This window comes from Balaenoptera ricei, chromosome 11 (assembly GCF_028023285.1).
Source record: "Balaenoptera ricei isolate mBalRic1 chromosome 11, mBalRic1.hap2, whole genome shotgun sequence".
Classification (NCBI taxonomy): Eukaryota; Metazoa; Chordata; class Mammalia; order Artiodactyla; family Balaenopteridae; genus Balaenoptera; species Balaenoptera ricei.
Window position 1 is genome coordinate 53,127,451 of NC_082649.1, and position 27,690 is coordinate 53,155,140.

At 34.8% G+C, this 27,690-nt stretch overlaps 1 protein-coding gene across 3 annotated transcripts in view; it reads left to right on the plus strand.

The window, feature by feature from the left end:
• Window positions 1–27,690, plus strand: part of STT3B (STT3 oligosaccharyltransferase complex catalytic subunit B) — a 97,563-nt gene that overhangs the window by 48,114 nt on the left and 21,759 nt on the right. For all 3 annotated transcript variants that reach the window (XM_059939066.1, XM_059939065.1, XM_059939067.1), the window contains exons 2-5: window positions 2,005–2,113; window positions 5,735–6,022; window positions 19,630–19,695; window positions 21,323–21,422. In XM_059939066.1, coding sequence (XP_059795049.1) covers window positions 2,005–2,113; window positions 5,735–6,022; window positions 19,630–19,695; window positions 21,323–21,422 — 563 coding nt within the window. The remainder of the gene's footprint in view (window positions 1–2,004; window positions 2,114–5,734; window positions 6,023–19,629; window positions 19,696–21,322; window positions 21,423–27,690) is intronic.

The window sequence follows — 27,690 nt, forward strand, 5'->3', positions numbered from 1 at the left end:
CTGAGGACACAGTAGTGTCTCCCTCTCCAGGGGCCCTGTGGCAGTGATGGCTTTTGGTGAAAGCTGCTGTTGTCCTCTGCAGAGCAGGCCACTGGAGTTTGTCCTGATGAATACTTATGGGGTCCTCCTTTGTGAAAGCTGTCATGGGTGCTGTTGTCCTCAGTTGAAGAGCCTGCCTAGGTCCTCCACAGAGCAGACCACACTGGGCACTGCAGTGGTACTACCACATGGCTGATACTGATAGCCTCTACCCTTCTTTGTTCCTGGCTGTCTCTAGATGTCTCAGCTAAGCCTGTCTCCCTTGTGATCCTTCTGTGTGGTTGCTCTCCATTTTTTGCTTCATTGTGCTGCTGTAGGATCTCAGTTCTGCATGAGCCTCCTGGGGATATTTTCCTTCATGGATAGCTGTCTATTTCTTATTTTTTGTTGGGGGTATGAAGGCTGGTATCTCCTATTGTGCCATCTTTCTAATGCCACCCCTCAGAATACTTTCTGTCTTGTTACTAATTTGCTTTGCATCTTTGACCTTTTTACTATTTAACCCATCCTTTATTTTGTATATCTTAACAGTCATTTGACATTCAAAAACTTAAATAGTGCTTTTATCATAGATCTTTATTTCACAGTAATAGTAGCAGTAGCCTCTGAGTGCTTTAGAGATATTATATTGTTTACTTATCATAGCCACCTTATTGACATAGGTACTGTTGTTATCCCTTTTTCACAGATGAAGAAACTAGAGCACAGAGAGACCATGAGTTGTTTGCCCAGCCAAGGTCACATAGCAAATAAGTATGGAACTAAGATATTCAGGCCCAGGCAGTATGATTCTAACACTCGTAGTCTTAACCTCTCGGATATGCTTCCTTTCAGGCTGCTGTGGCTTGTCTTATTTCTGAAGATATTCCTATTTCTGTTTTCTATGGTATTAGTTCTTCCACTCATTGATTTTGATGCTTAGATTTCATATTGTCTACTTTTCTTAAATGTTTGGTTTTTGGATGTGTGCTTATTTTTGTATTTGATCAAGTCTGTCTACAAATACTACAGTGTTTGTATCTGGTGATTATGGGAGGGAGAGTCATGGCTTGCTATTGGGAAGGATATATCAAGCTGAATTTGGATATGAGGATTTCCTATTCATCTTCTTTCCGTCAAGCACTATTCCACTTTTTGAATCACTTGTCTGCATGTATTGCAGATACCTTTGAGGCCCACTTCCTTGCTTGGCAGTGGTAGGGCAAGGGGATCCACCTGCCTGGCTGTTCCTAATGCTCATTACCCTGAGGATTGCTGCAGGATTTTCTCTTGCCCCCCTGCCCCATAGCAACTTTATACTAAACATGGAACATCCTGGAAACTCCTCCCATTCCCCCACCTCCCCAACACACACACACATACCATGGTTTGCAGTTTACTTCTGGTTGCAATTTGGACTGTGGCTTCTTCCATCTCATTTCTTCTCATTTGGTTTTTTGTCTTTCATTGAGGAAATTTCTCATTCGTTAAGGTCATGTTCTCGTTTTAAAGTGCTGTTACAGTTCATCTCCCATGATTTTAGTGCTATTATAACTTATTCTTTATTTCTGTAATTTTTAGGGTTATAGGATTGGAGGCAATTATGTTGAATGTGCATCCTTCATTTTGATGCTATTTTCTTTCAGTGGTTTTTAATCTTTTGAGGGTCATTGACTTCTTTGACCATTTGGTAAATTGTATGTACCCCAGGCAATGGCCAAATGTTAATTTGAGCATTACTAGTTTGGTAGAGTTGTTTTTTGGGGGGGGAGGGAGGGACTTTGTTTTTAGTTATATTTAGAGGTATTAGCCTATTTCTTGGAAAATAATGTGTTACTTAGGTTTAAGGAAAATTGTTATAAAAGATGTATTTATGTAGCCATAGAGCTATATATAAAGAGTTAAATATAAAGTATAATATTAGAAAGAGAGCTATTTCTTCGTAGTAAAGTTTTATAACATTTCTTTTTTTCCTGTTTTCTCTAGGTTTAATTATAGATCAACACATCATCTTGCATCTCATGGGTTCTATGAATTTTTAAATTGGTTTGATGAAAGAGCATGGTATCCACTAGGAAGAATAGTCGGTGGTACTGTAAGTATATTTGCAGTTATTTATGTTAATCTTAAAATTTTGCGGTTATTTGAGTAAGTATTAATCACTGAGGTGGTGGCAATTTTTTTTTTTGTATTTTTAAGTATTTTAAGTATTTCTGAGCAATAATAAGGTGCGTTGTATTTTAAAATTCCGCATGTTCATTGCTAACATATAGAAATACAGTTGATTTTTTAAAATTATTTATTTATTTATTTATGTATTTATTTATTTATTTATTTATGGCTGTGTTGGGTCTTCGTTTCTGTATGAGGGCTTTCTCCAGTTGCGGCAAGCGGGGGCCACTCTTCATCGTGGTGCACAGGCCTCTCATTATCACGGCCTCTCTTGTTGCGGAGCACAGGCTCCAGAGGCGCAGGCTCAGCAGTTGTGGCTCATGGGCCTAGTTGCTCCGTGGCATGTGGGGTCTTCCCAGACCAGGGCTCAAACCCGTGTTCCCTGCATTGGCAGGTAGATTCTCAACCACTGCGCCACCAGGGAAGCCCTAAGGTGGTGGCAATTCTTGAAAGCTTTGTATAGTTAACTAACACATTTTTCTGTGGCTGATTAGTATTTAATTTGCTAAATCTCTTTTCTTGACCCTCTTCTTCCCACTCTCACCCCGCGACCTGTTTTTGGGTTACCTCATACTAGCCACTATTTCTGACAAGTGGATCTCTTGTCACACATTTAAGTTCAGGTTATTTGTATGTTTTTGTTTTGTTCTGTAACAACTTTATTGAAAAAAAATTTTGGGAAGGAAATAGAAATGTAGAAGAATCAGATAATTCTAATTTTCCAGGTCCCAATTACTCGAGGTAATTGAGTATTGATCATAGTTCGTGGGGAATTATAATGTCCAGAAGATGATATAAGAGAAAATATTTTTAGGATTTGGGATGTAAGGAGAATGCTGAAGAGAAAATGAAAGACAAGACACCTGTTTGGGCAATATATATGTGTAGTATTTTTTTCTGGATCAGTTTTGTCAGAGGTTTATCAATTTTAGTAGATTTCTTAACCCAAAGAAACTTTGACTTTGTTGATTATTAAATATTTGCCTTCTCTTGTGTTAATTTCCATTTATTTCCTTCCTCCCACTTTCTTGAGTTTGTTTTGATGTTTTTATCTGTCTTCCTGATACAGTTTGATGAGTAATTTTCAACATTTCTTTGTTATTAATGTGTTCATTTTGAAGCTATAAATTTCCCAATAATCACTTTTAACTACATTGCATAAGTTTTGATATGTAGTATTTTCATTATTGTTCAGGTCAAAGTGTATTTTAATTTCCACTATAATTTGCCCTGATTCATGGGTTACTTGTATTTAACTTTTAAACATAATAGAATTTCCTAGTTATCTTTTTTTTGCTTTATACTTCCAATATATTATGGTTAAAGAACAAATCCTGTAATTTTAATCCTTTGAAAATTATTGAGGCATGATTTGTGGCCCAAGATATAGCCAACTTTTATAAATGTTCCCTCTGTATTTGGAAGGAATAGGTTCTCCGTGGTAGTCAGATGTTGTGTTATAATCTGGGGCATCTTCTTATCTTTGATGTAAACAGAGATAAAGATACAGGACAATAGTCATGAATTAGGGTGAATTAGAAAGGTATTGAATGGTGAGAGATGTGGTAGATGGCTGTATCTGTACTTCTTGTGGGATGAATGCTATCATTACTTCATTGTACTAGTCTTTGATTACTATAGTTTGTTTCCTGGTGTGTTTATAAATTTTTATCTTGAATTCACCCTCAATGAAGGCTTGTTTTCTGAGACTCCTGGTGTCTTGGTATTTGGGACCATCCTTATAATAATCTTTCTCACTTGCCTTTGTTGGAGCCCTTAGAGGTCTTACTGCTTTTAGGACAGTTTTTAGAGGTTATTTCTCAGCTTGAGGTTTTTTATACACGATGCTGTTATAAATGTGGAACCCATATTCACCCATGTGATGAATGAGTTTCTTATTTCTTGTTTTGTTTCTATTCAGAGCTTTGGAAGTAAGGCAAGAGTTCCTTACTGTTTCCCTTGATGGATGGGTAGAATTTGTCTAGTCTAGTTTCATAAACGGGCCCTGGTTTTGTGCTGGGAATTAGGCCTTTTCTTTGATCCCTGTGGTGAGTGGTAACTACCCCCCAACCTCGAGTGCCTATATATCAAGCCTGCTTTGTTTTTGTTTTTTCTCTTTTTAGATTCCCACGGCATCAGTACCTACTTTGAATTTCTTCTTTATGTTTGGAACCTGGAGGGTTCCCTTCCTTTTGAGCTTAAATATGCCTTTTTTGTTGTTGGGTGGTTTTATTTGTTTGTTTAGAGTTTTTTGGTCCTTTCATCTAGTACTTCTACCTATTTTGGCTGTATTTCATATGTCAGTTCAGTCTGCCAAATTTAGAGTATTTTCAAATTCATTTCCATTTTCTTTGAATATTGCTAACAATATCATACACTGAGGCCTGGTATCATATATGAAATGGAACAAAATTTTGATTTTTAAGAATGGTGATGATTGCCATACTTTTTCCCCCTTCCATTATCCCATTCTCCTTCTATACATTCTATCGAGCATTCATTTTGTGCCAATCATTGTTCTCTGGATGCTGGGGAAATTTTTCTGGCTATTCTGGAGCTTATATTCTTGTGAGGGTGTTTAGTTAATAGACAATAAATAAGTAAAATAAATAGTATGTGAAATGGTGATAAGTGCTATGGAGAAAAAAGCAATGGAGTTGGGTTAAAGACCATGGGAGTTTGCAAGTTTAAATAGGATAGCTAGGAAAGGAAATTTATAACATTCTTTGTAGTTTCAGTGATGGAGAAAGAAAAATCTTTTAGGATTTAGATAAGGATGGAAATATAAATACACATTTTAATCACTGAAGAATAGCTCAGAATTAATGTCCTATTTCTTGTTCTTTGAATCCTCTTAATGTTTCATGTTCTCTTTTAGAGGGAGGGTGCAGAATATAACTGTTAACTGGCCTATTCTAGTTTATTATTTCCTTTCTATCCTTAAATATTTTAAGAAGTGTAAAAAGGTCTAATCTTCCAGGAGTCCGAAAATATTATATCTGAATTCACCAACTAACTAGTCCTTCTTTTCCTAGCTAAAATTGTTTACTTTCCAAATCTTGACTTTGAAAGAAGGGAAAAATCATTTATAAATACCACTTAAATAATATTGCACGTAACTTTCTTTCATCTTCCGTCCTTTTCTCAGTCCCTTGAACACAAGTATAGGCAATGTTGGAGCACGTTAAAACTCCAAACTTAAGGATATGTTAGATTAGGACCCTGTTTTATAGTGAAAGGATAGAGTTAGTGGGATCAATAAGAAAGTTACGTAGTTTTTCATTGTTAAACCTCTTCACTTTTAATCATTCATTCAGTATGATCTTTCTTCTTTTGCTTAAGTATGTATCTGAATATCAGATTTTTATTTGTATCTAATCCACAAGAACATTTAATTTTGTAATGTGTGAAGGCAAACTATTGTAAGAGCTTATTCTCAAACTTACTATAAACAATATATAATAATAAAGAAAGAAGCTTACATTAGTGTTTTCAGCTACCTCATTTTATATGTAATTAAATTGTCCTTTTTTTTTCTTCCTAGGTTTACCCAGGGTTGATGATAACAGCTGGCCTTATCCATTGGATTTTAAATACACTGAACATAACAGTTCACATAAGAGATGTATGTGTGTTCCTTGCACCAACTTTTAGCGGCCTTACATCTATATCTACTTTCCTGCTTACCAGAGAACTTTGGAACCAAGGAGCCGGACTTTTAGCTGCTTGTTTTATTGCTATCGTACCAGGTTACATTTCTCGGTCAGTAGCTGGATCCTTTGATAATGAAGGCATTGCTATTTTTGCACTTCAGTTCACATATTACTTGTGGGTAAGTAACACTTAATGTTTTGCTATCGTTAATACCCATGAACTTTCTGCTGAAATGCTGTTGTGCAGCATTTGTCTTTTATCAATTATAGTTGTATACAGAGAACTCTGTTACTGTTTGTAACAAGTAAGTCATAGCTCCAATAAAGAGGCTATCAAAAAATTAAGCTCTTGATTTTGTTTCTTTTGTAGGGGAGAGAGGAGTCAGATACTTAGGAAAATGAAATGTGGTTCAGTGGCTTAGGATGTTGAATTCTGTTTGTGAAACTTGTATTATTTTACTGTTGCCAAGTTATTTCTTCCTTGCCAATCTGTATACCTTCTATTTCCTTTTCTTGTGTTACTGTATTAGCTACTAATTCCAGTGTGATGTTGAAAAGGAGTAGTGAGAGGAGACATCCTTGTCTTGTAGGTAATATTTATCAAGTTGAAGAAGTTCCACTCTATTTGTGTCAATAGTTTGCTGAGAGATTTTATCATGAATGGATGTTGGATTTTGTGAAATGCTTTTTCTCTATCTTTTGATACACAGTTAACCCTTGAACAACACGGGTTTGAACTCTGCAGGTCCACTTATACACAGGTTTGTTTTTCAGTAAATACATACTACAGTACTACATGATCCAAGGTTGGTTGAATCCATAGATACGGAACCACAGATTATGTAGGGCCTACTGTCAAGTTACCATGTGTATTTTTGATACCAAGGGGGGTGAGGGGGTCACTGCCCCAACCCCTGCCTTGTTCAAGGGTCAACTGTAGTTACATGATCTTTTTCTTTTGACTTTTTGATGTCATGAATTACATTAATTGATTTTCAAATGTTGAGTCGCTATGTCATACCTGGAATAAATCTCACTTGGTCATGATATTGATATATAATTCTTATAATACGTTGTTAGACTTGATTTCTTAATGTCTTGTTGAGGATTTTTGCATCCACATTAATGAGAGAGATCGTGGTCTATAGTTTTCTTTTCTTGTAATGTCTTTGATTTTGGCATTAGGACAATGCTGGCCTTGTAGAATGAGCTAGGAAGTGTTCCCTCTACTTCTGTTTGCTGAAAGAGGTTGTAGAGTATTGCTGTCTTTTTTTTTTTTTAATGTTTGGTAGAATTCACGAGTGAACCCACCTTGGCCTGGTGCTTTCTGTTTTGGAAGGTTATTAATTATTGATTGATTCCATTTCTTTAATAGACAGAGCCCTATTCAGATTGTCTATTTCTTCTTGTTTGAGTTTTGGGAGATTTCTTTCACAGAATTGGTCCATTTCATTTAGGTTATCAAGTTTGTGCACATAGAGTTGTTCATTGTATTCCTTTATTATCCTTTTAATACATGTCCATGGGATCTGTAGTGATGGTCCTTCTTTTATTTCCAGTATTAGTATTTGTGTCTTCCTTTTTTCTTAGCCTGGCTTAGAGGCGTATTGATTTTTGTTCATCTTTCAAAGAACCAGTTTGTGATTTCATTGATTTTTCTCTATAAATTTCCTGTTTTCAACTTCATTGATTTCTGCCCTGATTCTTATTTCTTTTCTTCTGCTTCCTTTGGATTTAAATTGCCCTTCTTTTTCTAGTTTCCTAAGGTGGAAACTTAGATAATTGTCTTAGACCTATCTTTTCTGTTATATACATTCAATGCTGTAAATTTCCCTATGAGCACTGCTTTCTCTACATCCCACAGATTTTGGTAAGTTGTTTTCATTTTTATTTAGTTAACAATATTTTAAAATTTTTCTCGAGATTTTTTTTATTTGACCCATATATTTGTTTAAAGGTATGTTGTTTAATCCCCATTTATTTTGAGATTTTCCAGTTAATTTTCTGTTACTGATCTTTAGTTTAATTCCATTGTGGGATGAGAGCAACACCTTACATGATTTTTATTCTTTCAAATTTGTTAAGATGTGTTTCATGGTCCAGATGTGGTTTACCTTGGTGAATGTTCCACGTAGGCTTGAGAAGAATATGTATTCTGCTGTCCTTGGATGAAATCAAGTTTAGATGTCCATTACATCCAATATCCAGTTGATTGGTGGTGGTGTTGAGTTTCATGATTTTCTTAAATCATGAAAATCTTACTGATTTTCTACCTGCTGGATTCATCCATCTGAGGGCGGGTTTTAAGTCTCCGTTTATGGTAGTGGATTCATCCATTTACCCTCGTGGCTCTGTTAGTTTTTCCTCATGTAGTTTGACACTTTGTTGTTAGGCACATGCACTTTAAGGATTATGTAGTCTTTGAGAATTAATCCTTTTGTCATTGTGTAATGCCCTTGTTTATCTCTGATCACTTCTTTGCTTTGAGGTTGGCTCTGTCTGAGATTAAATTGCTACTCTTGCATTCTTTTGATTAGTGTTAGCATGGTATATTTTTTACCATCTATTTATTTTAGAACTATATATATCTTTATATTTAAAGTGGGTTTCTTGTAGACAACATATAGTTGGGTCTTGGATTTTGATCCACCCTGACAATTTGTTCTTTTAATTTGTGCATTTAGACCATTGGCATTCAAATGATTATTATTAGTTGGATTAATATTTACCATGTATGTTACTGTCTTCTAGTTGGAACTCTTTAGTTCTTTGTTTTATTTTTGTTCTCTACTCTTTTTCTACCTTTTGTCGTTTTAACTGAGCATTTTATATGTTCAATTTTCTCTCTTTTTCTGGCATATTAGTTATGCTTTGTTTTAAAACTGTTTTTAGCAGTTGCCTTAGAGTTTGCAACATACATTTACAGCTAATCCAAGTTCACTTTCAAAGACTACTGTACAGGCATATCTCATTTTATTGCACTTCACAGATACTGCATTTTTAGAAATTGAAGGTTTGTGGCAACCCTGCATCAAACAAGTCTGTCAGTGCCATTTATCCAACAGTATTTTCTCACTTTGTGTCTCTGTCACATTTTGGTATTTCTCACAATATTTCAAACTTTTTCATTATTATATTTGTTATGGTGATCTGTGATCAGAGATCTTTGATGTTACTATTGCAAAAAGATTACAACTCACTAAAGGCCCAGATGATGGCTAGCATTTTTTAGCAATGAAGTACTCTTTAATTAAAGTATATGTGTTGGTTTTTTAAAGCATAATGTACTCTTTTTTTACATTTATTTTATTTATTTATTTATTTTTGGCTGCGTTGGGTCTTTGTTGCTGCGTGCAGGCTTCCTCTAGTTGCAGCGTGTGGGGGCTACTCTTTGTTGTGGTGCGCGGGCTTATTGCGGTGGCTTTTCTCGTTGCGGAGCATGGGCTCTAGGCACGTGGGCTCCAGTAGTTGTGGCACATGGGCTTAGTTGCTCTGCAGCATGTGGGATCTTCCTGGACCAGGGCTCGAACCCGTGTCCCCTGCATTGGCAGGTGGATTCTTAACCACTGCGCCACCAGGGAAGCCCCGTAATGTACTCTTATAGACTACAATTTAGTGTAAACATAGCTTTTATATGCCCTGGGAAACAAATTCGTGTGACTTGCTTTACTGCAATATTTGCTTTATTGTAGTGGTCTGGAACCAAACCCACAATATCTCTGAGGTCTGCCTGTATCACTTTATAGGCAGTGAGTACCTTATAATAACAAAATAATCCTAATTCCTCCCTCTTTTCCCTTGTATCATAACTGTCACTCATTTCACTTTTATATGAGCATACATAATAGAATACATTGTTGGTATTATTATTTTCAACAGACTTATCTGTTAGATCAATTAAGAATAAGAAAAATAAAAGTTTTTAATTTACCTTTACTTCATCTTTGATGCTCTTCCTTTCTTCATGTAGATCTAAGATCCTGATGTATGTTATTTTCCTTCTTGTTAAAGAACTTTTAGCATTTATTGTAAGGCAAATCTGTCAACAAATTCCCTCAATTTTTGTTTGTCTGAGAAAGTCTTTATTTCTCCTTTAACTTTGAAGGATAATTTCACAGGGCACAAAATTCTAGATTGGTGGTTTTTTTCTCTCAGTACTTTAAATATTTCACTCTGTTCTTGTCTTGCTTGTATGATTTCTGAGTAGAAGTCATGTAATCCTTATCCTTGTCCTTCTATAGGCAAGGTGTCTTTTGCTCTGGCTTCTTTCAGGATTTTTTTCTTTATCTTTGGTTTTCTGTAGTTTGAAAAAGGTATGCCTGGTTGTGGTTGGTTATTTTGGCATTTGTTGCTTAGTGTTTGAGCTTTCTGGATCTGTAGTTCAATGGCTGACTTTACTGGGAGAAATTATCAATCATTCTCATTTCAAATATTCTGTTCCTTTTTCTCCTCTCCTTCTGGTATTTCTATTACATGTATATTACACCTTTTGTTGTTGTTCCACAGTCCTTGGATATTCTGGGTTTTTTTTTTCTGGTCTTTGTTCTATTCAGTCTTGGAGGTTTCTATTGATGTAGCCTCTAATTCAGAGATGCTTTCCTCAGCCATGGCCAGTCTATTCATAAACTCAGCATAGGCATCCTTCATTTCATCTGTAGCCTCTTTTTTTGTTTTGTTTTGTTTTGTTTTGTTTTGTTTTGTTTTGTTTTGTTTTTGGTTCTTAGGATTTCCAGCTCTCTGCTTACATTGCCCATTTATTCTTGCATGCTATCTCCTTTATCCATTGGAACTCCTAGCATATTAATCATAGTTTTAAATTCCTGGTCTGATACTTTCAGAATCCTTGCCATATCTGGTTCTGATGCTTCCTCTGTCTCTTTAAATTGTGTTTTTTGGCCTTTTGGTATGCCTTGCAATATTTTCTTCATAGCCAGACATGATACACTTGGTAAAAGGAATTGCTGTGAATAAGCCTTTAGTAATCAGGAGGTAAGGTATAGTCCTATGATTAGGTCTAAGTCTTTTAGTAAGTTGGACTGTGAACTTTACAAATGTTTTTTTTTTTTTTCTCTCCCCACTTAGGTGGGAAAGGATGGCTAGAGCTGACTGGAGTTATGTATTTCCCTTCCCCAGGTCAGTTAGGCTCTGATAACACCCCAGCAGGTCAGGCTCTGATTAATAGTTTCTTCTGAGGACAGGCCTTGTTAAGAACAGAATGCCTTTGCATTTTTCAGAACGTTTCCTGTTCCCCTCCCTGTGCCAGAAGCAACAAGGGGGTTTTGTTTTTCCATATATTTATTGTGAGAACCTGGTTAAGATCCTCAAGGCAAATCCAGCATAATTGTGGGGACCACCATATGACTGAGTCCACCCTGGAGTTTTTAAGTCTCCACACTGAGACTTATGTTTCCCTACCCACCTCCCTGCCCCCAATTATTTGCAGTATTGATTCCTGCATGTGTGTCTCTCCATTGTTGAGAGCAGCAGTTTGTCCTGTGTCTTTCCCTCACTCACAGATCCAGGAAGAGTTGTTGATATTTCAGTCTGTTCAGCTTTTTACTTGTTAGGACTGAGTGGTGACGTCCAATTCCTTACGTGTAGAACCAGAAACCAGAAGTCTATTTATTGCTAAGCTATCTAAACTTAATGTTTTTCCTGCAAGGAAAAGGGTGCTCCTTAGTACTAGCTTCAAGTTAAACCTTGCATATATTTAATTGTTTTCTTCTTTATTCTTTTAGCCTATGTTCATACTTTTTCAATGTTGGAAATTGCTCCAAATTTTTCCATATGAATACTCTTACATATTAGGTAGCTAGGTGAATGGTAGCATTATTTTTCTCTTTTATATTTTACATCTTTTAAAGCTCCTTAGCTTGTGGATATTTTTGCTTTGGCAAGGAATTTCAGAGGAGAATTGTTGCAGTCAATCAACATAGACAGTTGCTTGATCTTGAGTTTAAAAGAGAAGAAAGAAAAGCACCCATGGTGATGAAGATGATGACAAGCAGCAAGGTGCTGCCGATGCTGCTGTATTCACCAAAAAATGTTTTAAAACAACTGAGAAAAAACCTTAAAATTTGGAACATCCTTTTGAGGTCTTTTAACTAATAGAATTTAAATTACATATTAAGTATATATCTTGACAATACATATGAATGGATGGAGCTTGACAGTATAATGCCAAATGGAAAAATAAGTTGAGGTAGAATACATACAGTAATTTTAAATAGTACAAACCATATTGTGTACTGTTTGTTTATACCTATTTATTATGAAAGTATAAAAATATGGCATTTATCCACATATATACCAACTTTATGATAGTGGTTACTCCTGAGTATGGGTGGGTGATATTGAGGAAGAAAGTATGAAGGGAGGTTCAACTCTTGTCAGTAAAAAAAAAAAAAAATTTTTTTAATAAAATCATCCAAAGCAAATATATGATGTATTTGCATTTGGAAGTCTGGATGGCTATTATTCTCTACTCTTCCATATGTTTGAAACATTTTGTAATAAATTTTTAAAGTAATATATTCTGTATGTTGGAAATTTAGAAACAGAAAACTAATGTAAAGAAGCCATCTCACCCAGGTGTTACTACATTTGTATTTTGTCATATTTTTTAAATTTTGTATGCTTTTATGAAATGCAAAAGTGGTATTGTTTATATAGTTTTTTTATTCTTTATATTCTTTTAACATAGCATGAGTCTGAATCATTGCAGGAGTGCCTTAACTGGCATGTTAATTACCTTTCAACATATTTTAAAATTTCACTTTAAGAAATTGAGCCAAATTCATATAACATAAATTCACTGTTTCAACCATTTTAAAATGTACAGTTCAGTGGTTTTTAGTATCCTCTGTGTACCTACAGAACATTTTATCACCCCCTAAAGAAACCTTGTACCTCCCAATTCTGCCTTTCCTCCATTACTTTAATTTCTGTTTGAAGACTTACCTATTCTGGACATTTCATGTAAATAAAACCCACATTAAAAAATGTGACCTTTTATGTATGGCTTCATTCCCTGAGCATAATCATTCATATTTTTGACATGTATCAGTACTTCCTTTTTATGGCTGAATAATCCATTGTATGGATAATACCACATTTTTTAAATCCACCATTAGTTGATGACATTGACTATTATGAATAATGCTGCTAATGACATTTGTGTACAAGTTTTTATGTGGACATGTATTTTCATTTCTCTTCCATATATACCTAAGGGTGGAATTATTGGTTGGCATGATAACTTTGTGATTAACTTTTTGGGGAACTGCCAGACTGTTTCCCACAGTGGTTTCCCCATTTTACATTTCCACTGGCAATGTATGAGGGTTTTAATTTCTCCTAATCCTCGCCAATACTTGTTTTTTTTCTAGTTTTTTTGTTTTACTTGCCTGTTGGTATGAAGTGGTATCTCATGGTTGTTGCTTTTGTTTTTTTGTGTGTTTTTTTAATTGTGATAAAATACATGTAACATAAAATTTACCATCTTAACTATTTGTTAAGTGTAGAGTCCAGTGGGGTTAAATAGATCATAATGTTGTGCAATCACCACCACCATCCATCGCCACAGTTTTTCATCTTGTAAAACTTGAAACTATATCCATTAAACAATAACCCCCCATTTTAACTTTCCCCAGCCCCTGACAGCCACCATTCTACTTTCTGTCTCTGTGATTTTGACAGCTCTCCTAAGTATTTCATGTAAGTGGAATCATACAGTTTTTGTCTTTTTGTGACTGGCTTATTTCACTTAGAGTAATGTCCTCAAGGTTCCTCAGGGTTCATCCATGCTGTGGCATATGTCAGAATTTCCTTCCTTTTTTAAGGCTGAAATAATGTTCCATTGTATTTATATACCACCTTTTGTTTACCCATTCATTTGTTGATGGACACTTTGGTTGCTTCCATGCTTTAGCTATTATGAGTATGTTGCTATGAACATAGGTATACAGATATCTCTTAAAGACCTTGCTTTCAGTTCTTTGGGGTATATACCCAGAAGTGAAATTGCCAGATCATGTGGCAATTCTATTTTCAATTTTTTGAGGAACCACCATATTGTTTTCTGTAGCAGCTGTAATATTTTACATTCCTATTAGCAGTACACAAGGGTTCTAATTTCTTCACATCCACATCAACACTTGTTTGTTTGTTTGTTTGTTTTGGATAGTAAGCCGTCTTAACAGGTTTGAGGTGATAGTTCATTGTAGTTTTGATTTGCATTTCTCTAGTGATCAGTGAGGTTGAGCATCTTTTCATGTGGTTAATGGCCATTTGTATATCTTTGAAGAAATGTTTACTCAAGTCCCTTGCCCAGTTTTTTTTTTTTTTTTTAAATTATTTTATTTTATTTATTTATTGTTGGCTGTGTTCGGTCTTCGTTGCTGCGCATGGGCTTTCTCTAGTTGCGGCGAGCGGGGGCCGCTCTATCATTGTGGTGCGTGGGCCTCTCATTTCGGTGGCCTCCCGTTGCGGAGCACGGGCTCCAGGCGCGGGGGCCTCAGCAGTTGTGGCGCACGGGCCTAGTCGCTCCGTGGCATGTGGGATCCCCCCGGACCGGGGCTCGAACCCGTGTCCCCCTGCATTGGCAGACGGATCCCCAACCACTGCGCCACCAGGGAAGCCCCCTTGCCCAGTTTTGAATTGGATTTTTTGGTTTTTGGTTGATGAGTTTTAGGAGTTCTCAATATATTCTCAATAGTAATCCTTTGTAAGATACATGATTTGCAAATGTTTTCTCCCATTCTGTGGATTGACTTTTTCACTCTGTTAATATTGTCTTTGAGTCACAAAATTTTTAATTTTTCATGAAGTCCAATTTGTCTATTTTTTCTTTTATTGCTGTGCCTTTGGTGTCATATCCAAGAGATCATTGCCAAATCTAATGGCATGAAGCTTTTGCCCTGTGTTTTCTTCTAAGAGTTTTATAGTTTTAGGTCTAACATTTAGGTGTATTTGAGTTAGTTTTTGTATATGCTGTTAGGTAAGGGTCCAACTTCATTATTTTGCACGTTGATATCTAGTTTCCCCAGCACTGTTTGCTGAAGGGACTGTCCTTTCCCCATTCAGAGGACTTGGCACCCTTATTGAAAATCATTTGACCATATATGCAAAGGTTTATTTCTGGGTTCTTTATTTTGTTCCATTGGTCTGTATGTATTATATGTATGTCTTTATGCCAGCACCACATTGTTTGATTACTTTAGCTTTGTAGTAAGTTTTAAAATCAAGAAATGTTTGTCCTCTGTCTTCATTGTTCTTTTCGGGATTCTTTTGGCTATTAGGGGTCCCTTGAGATTACATATGAATTTTAGGGTGGGTTTTTTACTTCTGCAAAGAAAAAAAAATCATTGGATTTTGATATGGATTGCATTGACTCTGTAGATCACTTTGGGTAGTATTGTCATCCTCCAGTCTATGAATGACCATGGGATGTTTCCATTTATTTATGTTTTCTTTAAACAGTGTTTTATAGTTTTCATCATACAAGTCTTTTACTTCATTAGTTAACTTGTATTTTATTCTTTTTGATGCTATTGGAAATTTTTTTGTAATTTCCTTTTTGCATTGTTCATTGTTAGAGTATAGAAATGCAACTGAATTTTGTGTGTTGACCTTCTATCTTGCTATTTTGCTGAGTTCATTTATTAGCTCTAACAGTTTTTTGTGTATGTGGAATCTAGAGCTTTCTCCCTATGAGATCATATCTGTGAACAGGGGTGATGTTACGTCTTCCTTTCCAATTTGGATACCTTTTATTTTTCTTGCCTAATTGCTCTGACTAGAGCTTCAAGTACTATGTTGAATAGAGGTGGTGAAAGTAGGCATCCTTGTCTTGTTCCTGATCATAGAGGAAAAACTTCAGTCTTTCACCATTGAATATGTTTGCTGTGGGTTTTTCATATATGGCTTTTGTTATATATTAACATGTAATACATGTTATTAAGTATGTAATATATTTTATGCTATATACTAGTACATAGTATTTTGTATATTAATGTTATTTGTACATTTTTTATACATAATATCTCTCAGTTGGATGAAGGTATTCCTCTAATTGGACTCCTCAGGGAAGGCCCATGAATATCATATTCCTCAAGTCCTCACATGTTTAAATCTGTTTTTTTATTGTGTCATATATGAGAGTTTGGCTAGATGGAAAGGTCTAGGTCATTTGTTCTTTACTTGAATTTCTTGGAATTGTTGTACTATGATCATTTTGCTTTGTTATTGTCAAGAACCTAATTTTATGTGTTTCATAACAAACATGATCTTTTTTTCCTGAAGTAATAATTAGTTTTTTCTCTATAGCATTGAAGTCTAATAAATTTCCTAGGATATGTCCCAAAGTTGACACTTCTGGTAATGGTGACCCCTTTCAACATGTATATTGATAATTTTTATTTCTGGAAAGTTGTCTTTGATTATAGTTTCAAATATTAGTTTGTTTCACTGTTTTGTTTTTCTTGGATCTTCTTCCTGTTTGTTTGAATTCCAGTTCTATCACTTGGGGTTGTTTAAACCTCCCGAATATCTATTTCATCAACTATAAAATGGAAGTAATAATAGTACCCTACCTCATATGGTTTAAATAAGTTAATGCATGTAAAGGTATAGAACATTGTAGGAACACAGAAAGTGATGAGTACATGTTTGTTATTACTTCTGTTGTTACTGTCACCAAAAACAGAGCTAGTGCAGATAGAATAGTATTTAGAATAATACTTATTACCATATTGCCTCCTATAGTTGTGGGGTTTTGGGTTTTTTTTTTAAGTTTCCTCCTGTGCCTTTGTAATCAATCCTCTCCTTAACCCGTATTACTTGCAACCACAGATCTGATTTCTGTCTGTATGTCTCTGGGAGTTTCTTTTCCAGAATGCCATGTTATAGAAGCAGATAGTATGGGGTGGTCCTCTGTGTCTGACTTACTTCATGTAGCATAATACTTCTGAGAGTCATCTATGTTGTTGCATGTTTTAGTAGTTTGTTACATTTTATTGCTGAGTAGTATTCTGTTGTATGGATGTGCTATAATTTATTTTGTTTTCCAGCTTTTGATAATTATGAATAAAGAGGCTATAAATATTTCCACACAGTTCTTCATATGGAATAAATTAGTATTTCTCTTGAATAAATGCCTAGGTGTGGGATTGCTGGTTTGTAAAATAACTACATGTTTAATTTGATAAAAAGCTGCCAAGTGGTTTTTGCAAGTGACTATCATTTTGCATTCCCTTCATCAGAGTATGACGAGTTGCATTTATTTTGTTTGCATCACCAGTACATAGTTTGTTCATATGTAACAGTGTTGTAGTGGTATCCCGTGGTTTTAACTTGCTTTTCCCCAATGACTAATATTATCTTTTCATGTACTTATTTCCCATTCCTTTTCTTCTTTGGTGAAATGTCTGTTCATATCTTTTGCCTATGTTTTGGTTGGGCTGTTTGGCTTTTTATTACTGAGTTGTAAGAGTTCTTTATATATTCTGGAAATAAGTCCTTTATCAGATAGATGTGTGTTTTGCAAACATTTCTCCCAGTATGTGGCTTGTCTTTATTTTTTTAACATATCTTTCTAAGTAGAAATTTTTAATTTTGATCAAGTCCACTTTATCATTTTCTCTTTTATGGATCTTGCTTTTGGTGTGTCATCTAAGAAATCTTAGCCTACCCCAAAGTTACAAACATTTTCTCATGTTTTTACTTCTAGAAACTCAATAGTTTTAGGTTTTACATTAAGATCTGTTATCTGTTTCAAGTTGATTATGGTCTGTGGTGCAAGAAAAGGGCTGAGGTTCTCTTTGGGGAGGATATTGATATCCCATCATTCGAACATCATTGTTGAAAAGACTCTCCTTTCTCCACTGAATTACTCACTTTGATAGCCTTGTCAGAATAGGTTGACTGTATACACGTCAGTCTATTTTGGGATTCTTCTGTTTTATTGAGATCTCTATATATCTATCCTACACCGTGTTGTCTTGAAATCAGGTAGCGTGAGTGATTTAACTTTGTTCCTCTTTTTCATAATTATTTTGGCTGTTCCTAGTCCTTTGCTTCATATAAATTTTAAATTGGCTTATCAACATCTACCCAAATGAGTAGAGATTTCTACTTTTATTGGGAGTACATTAAATCTATAGATAGTTTGGGGAGAGTTGTTATCTTAATATGAAGTCTTCTGATACATGTACATGGTTATCTCTTTTCATTATTTTATTTCTCAGTTTTGGCTTTAACTTTTCTAGATTATAAATTAGTCATTTGAGATCATCTCTTCTAATATAAGCACTTAAAGGTATAAGTTTCCCTCTAAGTGCTGTTTTCGCTGCACTGCACAGACTTTTTTTGAGAAATAGTATTTGCATACCATAAAATTTACCCTTTTAAAGTATACAATTCAGTGGCTTTTAGTTTATGAATAAAGTTATAACACAAATTCCAGGGTTGTAATTTTCTCACTTTTAAATTTTTCAATATTTTAATATACTCCCTCCCCATTCACGTTTTAGAATAAGACCCACCTTGTTATTTGACCCTGTCCAAAGGTAAACCTTGTCGAAGTTGGCATGGTTTGGGGGAGGAGATTGGAGTGTATTTTGTCACACATGTGCACTGTAACATTGAATTCAAAGCAGTGTTTCATAGTCTGTTAGAAGTCTCATACAGCTCTAAGTGCTGTAAAACTAAGAGTGTTTTCTCTTTTCTTCCTCTCTCCTTCCCTTCCTTTTTTTTTGTTTTGTTTTGTTTTTGTTTGTTTTACAATTTCCCCAAAGATTGGACGTCACTTGTAGTTTGTTTTAATGTACTAACAGAAATAGAAGCCCATTTTGAAAGTGAAGAATTCCTTGAAATAAGCTCTATAGAAAGCATACTGTTAAATTTGAACATGGAGCTAACTCTTTTAATACGGAATTACCTATAATGTTTAATACAGAATTACCTATAATGGGACTTACATCTATCATTTCTTACTCAATTCATCTTAAAGATGACCCTTTGCTCTTGGCATAAGTATTTAGAGCTTATGTTTCTAAAATTTTAAATTCTGTTTTCTGAAGGTGCTAATAATACATTTTGATTTTTCAAATGAGCACGTAAACTCTTTGATTAGTTTTTTTAAGACAATAGAGATATGTCAACTTTTTGAACCTTCATTTATTGCACGTTGTCTTTCCAGTTCAGAGTAATTGAGAATTTTACTGACATATCATTAGGCCTTCTAGAAATTTTAAGAATATAAATTTATTGAAGATATGATTGTGGTATCTGAAAATTTCTAGGTAATGATAAGTTTTCAAAAATGGATGCTCATAATTATATGTGAGATATAGATGATCACATTCAGATGAAGAAAAACTACAGATTAAGGTGTTATGTCTAAGCAAACCTACCATATAAAAATGTAGACTTACTGAACAAATTTATTCTTTAGTTAAAAATCTTAATTTGTTGATATTAATCATTTTAAGATAGAAAATATAACAAATGGAAAAATAGAAGTTCCTTTTAAGATGATTCTTTTTACTAAAAACTATATAACTAAAAAAAAAAAAAAATCAAAGCTATTCCTAAAATGTATGACTACTGTCCAGTGTTATAAATGTGATATATATTAAGTGGATCCAAGTATCTGTATAACCTCATTACTCTTTTCAAAAAATAATCTTTGCTTTTTGTAATACAGGTTTACTAAACATTTAACCTTTTTTCATTCAGCAGGAACATTTATAAACTTTATTATATCAGTTGCTTGTTTGTTTTTTAGGTAAAATCTGTAAAAACTGGGTCAGTTTTTTGGACGATGTGCTGCTGCTTGTCATATTTCTATATGGTAAGATTTCATGTTACAAACTACATGAGGGCAAACAAGTCTTTGGCAGCTGGATCAGTGCCTCCTCTTTATCATTCCCTTCTCAGCCAGGGCTACTTCTCCACTTCGTTTCTCCTGCAGTCTTTAAGATCTTTTGTTTAATGTATTCTCTTTCCTTACTACCACTCTCTTTCCTACTCCCACCTTCAGGGCCTGGTATGGACTTTTACTTTAGTGGGGAGGGCTAGTACTCAACCCCTCAAACGTAATACTTGCAGTAAGTGAAACAAAAACTTTTCTTTCAAATGTACAACTTTTCCTAAATAATGGTCACATTCTCTAGGTTAACCTGTAAACTACTTAACATAATTTTTTTCAACAGATTACTTAAGATTGGGGTTCAGTATTACCTCTTTAATCTCCTGCCGTTCTTTTCCACACCACAGCCTATATAGTAGTCTTATGCTGAAAATTAATGATAATCTTAAGTAACTTTTTTTTGTTTCTTAAACAAATGTCATGGAATTTGTGCTTCCATATTATCCATGCCCGTTTTAAAGTGGTTAAAGGTTAGGACACATTCTGTGCAGTTGTACTCAATAATAGCAAACTCATTCTCTTTCAAGTTTAGACTGAAATTTTGGAAATAACCAGAAGTCCTTCAGTTAGAACTGGAACTCAACCAGAGTAATGTTGTCTTTGGTGAAAAATAGCGTATGACTGTAGCAGTAAACTGGTGTTCTTATGTGAATTGTAAACTGAAGGCCATTTCTTTTAAATTGTTTTTATATATTTTAGACAAGGGCAGCATTGTTAGAACGTGTATGTTAACATATAGTCTCCTAAGGTGACTGTTGGTACAAATGGTTCTTTTAAGCTTTTAGTTATTAGAGAACATGCAAGAACTTTGATCTTGACAGACCTTATTGCCTGTTACTAAATGTACTTAATAAATTCTATTGGTTTGGAATAAACATAATCTTTAGAATCTTTATTGATTTAGACCAGAACATAACATACTCAATTGTCTGGTAAATAGAATTATTCTAATTTTGTGCTACAGGCTAAACATTAAACTGGGATCTTGATTTGTATCCATTGGTAGGAAGAAATTTATACCCAAGGTAGCACCTTTTGTCTTGAGGATCACAAAGCACATCCAGATCATCTGAGTATTCCATTTAGTTGTTGACTGATGCTAACATCCATTGTTCTTATTCTTAGTGAAGTTTCTTGCAACGTATTTATCATCAAAAATGGAGGGAGTAAAAGGGGCTTTTTTCTTTTAAAAATTTATGATCTATATTCTAAAAGTCTATCTCCATGACAGTCTTTTTATTGCCAATTCACAAATTATATTGTTCTCAGTGTTCTTATAAGTTTAATTTAATTTGACCATTTCTCCAGTGAATATATAAAAGTGTATTGGATTTATGGTATTGTGTTGTTACTTATCAATAAAAATAAAGAAAAATAGGTTATTTGTAGGTTACAAATCCATTTTTAAGCATCTCAAAATTGCTAAAAAGCCTAGTGTTTATATTTGCTTATTATATGTTTAGATTGTCATGACATGTCATCACAAAACTTAATCTATTTTTAAAAGCAAGTATATAAATTATTTAACTTAGCATTTCTTTACTCATAGGTCTCTGCTTGGGGTGGTTATGTGTTTATTATCAACCTTATTCCACTGCATGTATTTGTGTTGTTACTAATGCAGAGATACAGCAAAAGAGTCTACATAGGTAAGTGATTTGACTTCTGATAGCTGTCAACTTCTAAGAGGTGTTTCATATACGTTCTTTTCATTGAACAGACATTTCTGTTAGGTTAGTATTATTCATGAGGAGGTAAAAATAATTTTAGATTTATTTTGCTTTTTGTATTAATAAGGAGGGTCAGGCATTTTTACTAAGTGTGTTGTTATCAACTTTCCCTTAATGAGTTTTTGTCAAAATCAGTCTAGATTTAATATTTGTCAACCTTTTATTTTAATTCGGGGGAATGGGCATTTCTATCATTCACATATACACATTGTTCAAATTCAGCTTACTCACTGTAAGAGATTAAGGATCCTTAACAGTTTAATAAACTTTTGAAAGCTCTTTCTGTATAATATACAACGGACTGTCTTAGTCCATTCTAGCTGCTATAACAAAATACCAGAGACTGAGTAGTTTATAAACAATAGAAATTTATTTCTCAGTTTTGGAGGCCAGAAAATCCAAAATCAAGGCACCAGAATGCTCACATTCTTGTGAGGGCTGTTTTCCTGTTCCACAGCTGGTACCTTCTTTGTCCCCACCTGATAGAAGGAATGAGCAAGCTCTCTGGGGCCTCTTTTAAAAGGGTACTGCTTCCTTGGAGCCCTCATTACCTAATCACCTCCCAAAGGCTACCTCCTAATACCATTTCCGTGGGCATTAGGTTTTCAGCATTGAATTCTGGGGAGAAACAAACATTCGGACCCTAATAGAGACTGAGTATTTTCTCTACACAATTTTAATTTGCTCTACAGGTTTTAAAGCATATCTTTTGAATAAGATGCTTAGTAATAGATGATGTCTCAAATCTTAGAGCGCATTTTCTATGAGAGAGACAGAACTTCTTTGGGTTGAATTAATCACAGAGAAGTTATGATCTGAAACCAGTGTCTTAGTAAAATAATATAATTCCATTATAATAATGTTGGAAAACAGTAACAAAAAGATATAAATCTTATTTACTTGATTAAAAAACAGTAGTTTGGCAGTTTCTCAAAAATTTAATCATAGAGTTACCGTGTGACCCACAATTCTACTCCTAGGTATATACCTAAGAGAATTGAAAATATATATTTACTTTGTAACTGCTTAGGATGTATCTCTATGAACTGTGTACTATATGCTTCTGTTATAGTCCTTACAATATTTTATTGTCTTATTTTCTGTAACAATTTTCCGTGGATTCTTTGGGCTTAAGGTATATTAAAAGGGAGACTGCGATTCTGGGACTTCCCTGGTGACGCAGTGGTTAAGAATTCGCCTGCCAATGCAGGGGACATGGGTTCGATTCCTGGTCCGGGAAGATTCTATGTGCCACGGAGCAACTAAGCCAGTGGGCCACAACTAAAAAAGAAAATATATATTTACACGAAAACTTGTACTGTAACATTCATAGCAGCATTTATTATTCATGATAGCCAAAAAGTGAAGACAAACCAATGTCCATCAACTGATGAATGGATAAAGTGTGGTACATCCATGCAATGGAATATTATTTGGCAATGAAAAGGAATAAAGTACTGATAACATGCTACATCATGAGCCTTGAAAACATTGTGCTAAGTAAAATAAGCCAGGCACAAAAGGCCATATACTGTAGGATTCTTTTTTTATGAAGTGTCCAGTGCAGGCAAATCCATAAAGACAGCAAGCAGATTAGAGACAGGAAGTTGATTTAGTGGTTGCCAGGGATCTGGGGAGTAGAGGAGTGACTGCTAATGGGTAGGGGGTTTCTTTTGGAGGTGAGCAAATGTTCTGGAATTAGATAGTGGTGATAGTTACACAACTTTATGAATACAATAAAAACCACTCAATGGTACATTTTAAAAGGATAGGTTTTTTTTTTTTTAGTACAAATTATATCAGTTTTTAAAAGTTAGAGTATATTAATTATATTTACCATTTCAGCATACTTTATAACAATTACCACTGAAATAGTACATCTGTATGTATCAAGTTCTTCTTATATAGCACAAACTGTCCTAATTTCTTCACATGTATTTAACTCATTTAGTCTTCATAACCACACTATGAGGATAGTTACTATTACTATCCTCATTTTACAGATGAGGAAACAAGAGAAGACATAATTTGCTCAAAATCATGTAGCTAGTAATGGAGCTGAAGCCTGAACTTAGATATTTTGGCTCCATAGCCCGTAATGCAAAAAAATCACTGTAACTGTGTGCCTGCCATATAAATAAATACCTTACTGGGGAAATATATCAACCTATGATAAATCTCTTTACCCTGAAAACACTGTAAACAATCATTGGAATCCAGAAAAGAAGATGACAGATTAAACAATAACTCTCGGCTTTTTGTTTTGGAACTATACAAGGAAAAACATTTTAAGTTAAATGGTTATGGGGAGGAACTAAGAATTTCTTTGTTTAATTTAAAAAATTGGGGTCCTGAAAATGTAATGGTCAGGAGAACAGAGTTAGGGAGAAGATTGAAGGATAGACTTTTGCAAAATGCCCCTGAATCAGGAAGAGGAAGAACTAAAGGAAGAGTTAGAAGTAGCCAGATAAATACATTGTTAAGGAGGTCAAATGGGAGTATTTTCTACATACAAGTTTAAAGCATGAACAGTGACCAAGTCCTCTTAAGTGTTAGCACTAAGATCAGGTAGGATGAGAGTTGAGAAAAGACCTTGTATTTGATGGATAGGATTTCTCTGGTCACTTTAGAAAAGCATACAGTTAACACTGCTTTGGTTGGCTCTTGAGAATATAAGAATATTAGAAAAGCTTTTCAGAGGGAAGAAAAAATAAAATGGGTTAGGGATGTTATGGATGTGTATGAAGTTAGATTAGCAAAGTCTTAGATAATTTCATGGTGTTCAAATTCTCCACCCCACCCTCCTTGTTTATATTTAGCTCTAGAAGTTACCAAGGAACATCATCTTATACTTTCAAATTATATTTCTTTGTTTTTTTTCTGCTGTACTATCCGTGATTTCATTTTAGGTATCAGTACGAAGTATATTTGCTATTTTTAAAAGTTGTGATTGTCTCTCCACTCAGGTGTTTTGAACAAGTCGCTTCTTGCTGCTTTTACAAATAGAGCTTATAAAATAATAGTTTACAAGACTCATTCTCTACATAGTTTGCAATGAACAGCATCCTGGAAAAAGAAAAATTATTTTTCTCATTATGTATATCTGTTAAGTTAGTCATTGTATTTCTCTCTGCTGGTCGAGAAGAATCCGTGGAGGGTTTTTTTTATTTTTAGTTTTTGGGGGGCGGGGGGGGCAATCTTGTGAGCTTTAATTGCATATAAGTTTCTTACCATTTTTCACCCTGCTTATTTACCAGCATTCACAGTAGTCAAGTAATCAAGCAGTAATAAAGTATCTTTATTAGTCAAAAGCTTCAACAGTCTTACAAGCCTTTAATCATATTTGTTAATAATAAAGCAAAATTGGTTGAATTTTAAAGTATTTCCTCACTATGTTTCTTTTGGTTAGTACTATTTTGGTTGAGAGAGACAGGGGATGGCAAAGGAATATTTTGCTAGACCTTTCCATCATCACCCAGGAGATAAAACAACTCAGAAATGGTAAGGTGATTTAATGGTGGATCAAAGTTAACAGGAATATAATATTCACAAAACCTTTTCTAACTTTATTTAAGTAAAAGGAAGTATAGCAGTACTTTAAAAGCATGAAGGGTACTGTCAACATAAGTTATTTAAGCAGGTACTTGAAGGTTAGTTTGGGGAACAGCAGGAGCTTCTTGAAAACTTGACATTCTTTTGGAACTCGAATCAGGCCTTTCAGTGCCTTTTATTTTATAGAACAATTCATTTGTACACCTTAAGTCAGGGACAGTGGTTTGTTTCTTCTCTGTATCAATCTGGTCCCACCCCATACCCTTGGATTAAAAAAAAATAAAGTACTTAAAAATTTTTATTTATTTATTTATTTTTTTATGTTTGGTTGCGTTGGGTCTTCGTTGCTGTGCACAGGCTTTCTGTAGTTGCGTCGAGCGGGGGCTACTCTTCATTGTGGTGTGTGGGCTTCTCATTGCAGTGGCTTCTCTTGTGGAGCACGGGCTCTAGGTGTGCTGTCTTCAGTAGTTGTGGCGTGCGGGCTCAGTAGTTGTGGCTGGCAGGCTCTAGAGCACAGGCTCAGTAGTTGTGGCACACAGGCTTAGTTGCTCCGCAGCATGTGGGATCTTTCCAGACCAGGGTTCAAACCCATGCCCTCTGCATTGGCAGGCGGATTATTAACCTCTGCGCCACCAGGGAAGTCCCAAAACAAATAAAGTACTTTAAGAGTGAAAAGATGTTTAGGTTCTGTTTCAGAAGATTACTATTTGTCCCAAACCAAAGAGATTTTCTTTGGTTAAAAATAACCAAACAGAATAACAGACTTTGTATGTATCTTCCTAATGGTAATTTGGGGGGAATTCTGACACACTGGAAGTATGGTCTGCAGTAGTGAAGGCCAGTAACTGTACTTCCACAGGATGGCAGTGTGATGAACATTGTCGTGATGTAATAAATGATTTACTACATTATTGGTCTTGTGCGTTTTCTTAGAGCTTACTACTTTGATGGAAAGCTTTATTCGTCTGGTTTAAAGGGTAAGAAAAGTAGGTTAAGATGGATGGATAGAAGGTTGTGATAGATGTAGATAGTAGTTTGGTCAAATTTCATAAAGAGTCCGGAGGAAGAATTGGTGGAGAATGATTGCCATGTGTTTGTGTTGTTGAGGTCTTTTGAGAACATTAGAGAATGGTACAGGTGTTGTCAACTGCCTCTTCAATGCCCATGTCAAGAAGAGGAGCTCTCTCCCTCTAAGTTTTTATAGAGCCAGGGTTTTTTCCACTAATGTCACATGTACTTGCTTCATTGTATTGTGGTTATTTGTGTACATCTCTGATTTCCCCAATTAGATATCTAACTCTTAGAGGACAGGATTGATCTTAATAAGATTTTGTATTTTTAGAAAGTCTTGACCATGATAGACATAAACTTAATATTTGAATGAATTAATTAAAGAGATAATTTTTAAACACACTGTTTGATGCTCTGGTATAAAGAATGGAGAAAAACTTGTTTTCATTTTGCAGTGGAGATTGTGTTTATTTTTAAGAATTGAAAGTTACTTCACTATTTCTTAATACTCAAGTATATCTAATTCTTATTTTCATTGTTTTAAAACATGGGTTTGTAAATGGGATTTAAATTGAGGTATGGAGATGTATATCTAATTTTACAGATTCAAGAAGAAGGGCAGTATTAAAAGCAAGATGAGCTTGTGACATTTTATATTACTTGGCAGGCAATCCTGAATTTAATAGTGTTAAAAAAACAAAATTCAACTGAGTAAATTTTAAATATTTAATTGGCTTTATGAATGATTCATAAGTTGAGCGGCATCACATCAAGCCAAGTAGAAAGGAGCTCCAAAGAGCCTCAGAAAGGGAAAGATTTTCATAGGCAAGACAAGGAAATTCACAAACAGAAATGCCTTTCAGGCTTAGGTAACCTACCTATTGGGGAGGGAAGGGTCTGTGTGTCAGATTACCTCATCTTTCTTTGGTGAGGGGGGTTTAGAAAGACTTACCTCATTGGTGCTGACCAAAAAATTCCACACTGACCAGTTAGGATTGCATTCCTGGGGAAGGTTGTGACTGCAATTAAGGTTATGAATTAAGTTTTGATTTTAGCCCAGGTGACTCCATTTGGGGCCTGTCATTTCTTTAACAATGGAAATATTGGTGTGTTAAAGAGTGCTGTGAAGTAGAACATATATCCCCCTATGTAAACATCTCAGTATCAGTGATCCAAAAAAGATAAAAATAGGGAAGACGTGAATCCAGTTCTCTGAAAAGGAAATGGTTATCTTTGGATTATTGCATATAGCACATTTATCAGCTTTGTATCATTGGTGCATGTAAGTAGGTATAAATGAGGTTAATTTGGATAGAGGAATATTTATAGGAAAAATATTGTTTAGATAGAACTTGTCTGTTTCTGTTAGTTCAGATTTATTTGACATTAATATATATTTACAAAGTAATGTTTACAAATTTAAGTCCCACCTGGCCTTTTTTATGTTTGCCGAGATTGAATTTCTTTTTCTTGAACTCATCTCCATCTTTTTATTAACTTGAACTCCAGTGCACCTACTTCTTTTTTTTTTTTTTAATTTATTTTATTTATTTCTTTTTGGCTGCATTGGGTCTTTGTTGCTGTGCGCGGGCTTTCTTTAGTTGCGGCGAGCAGGGGCTACTCT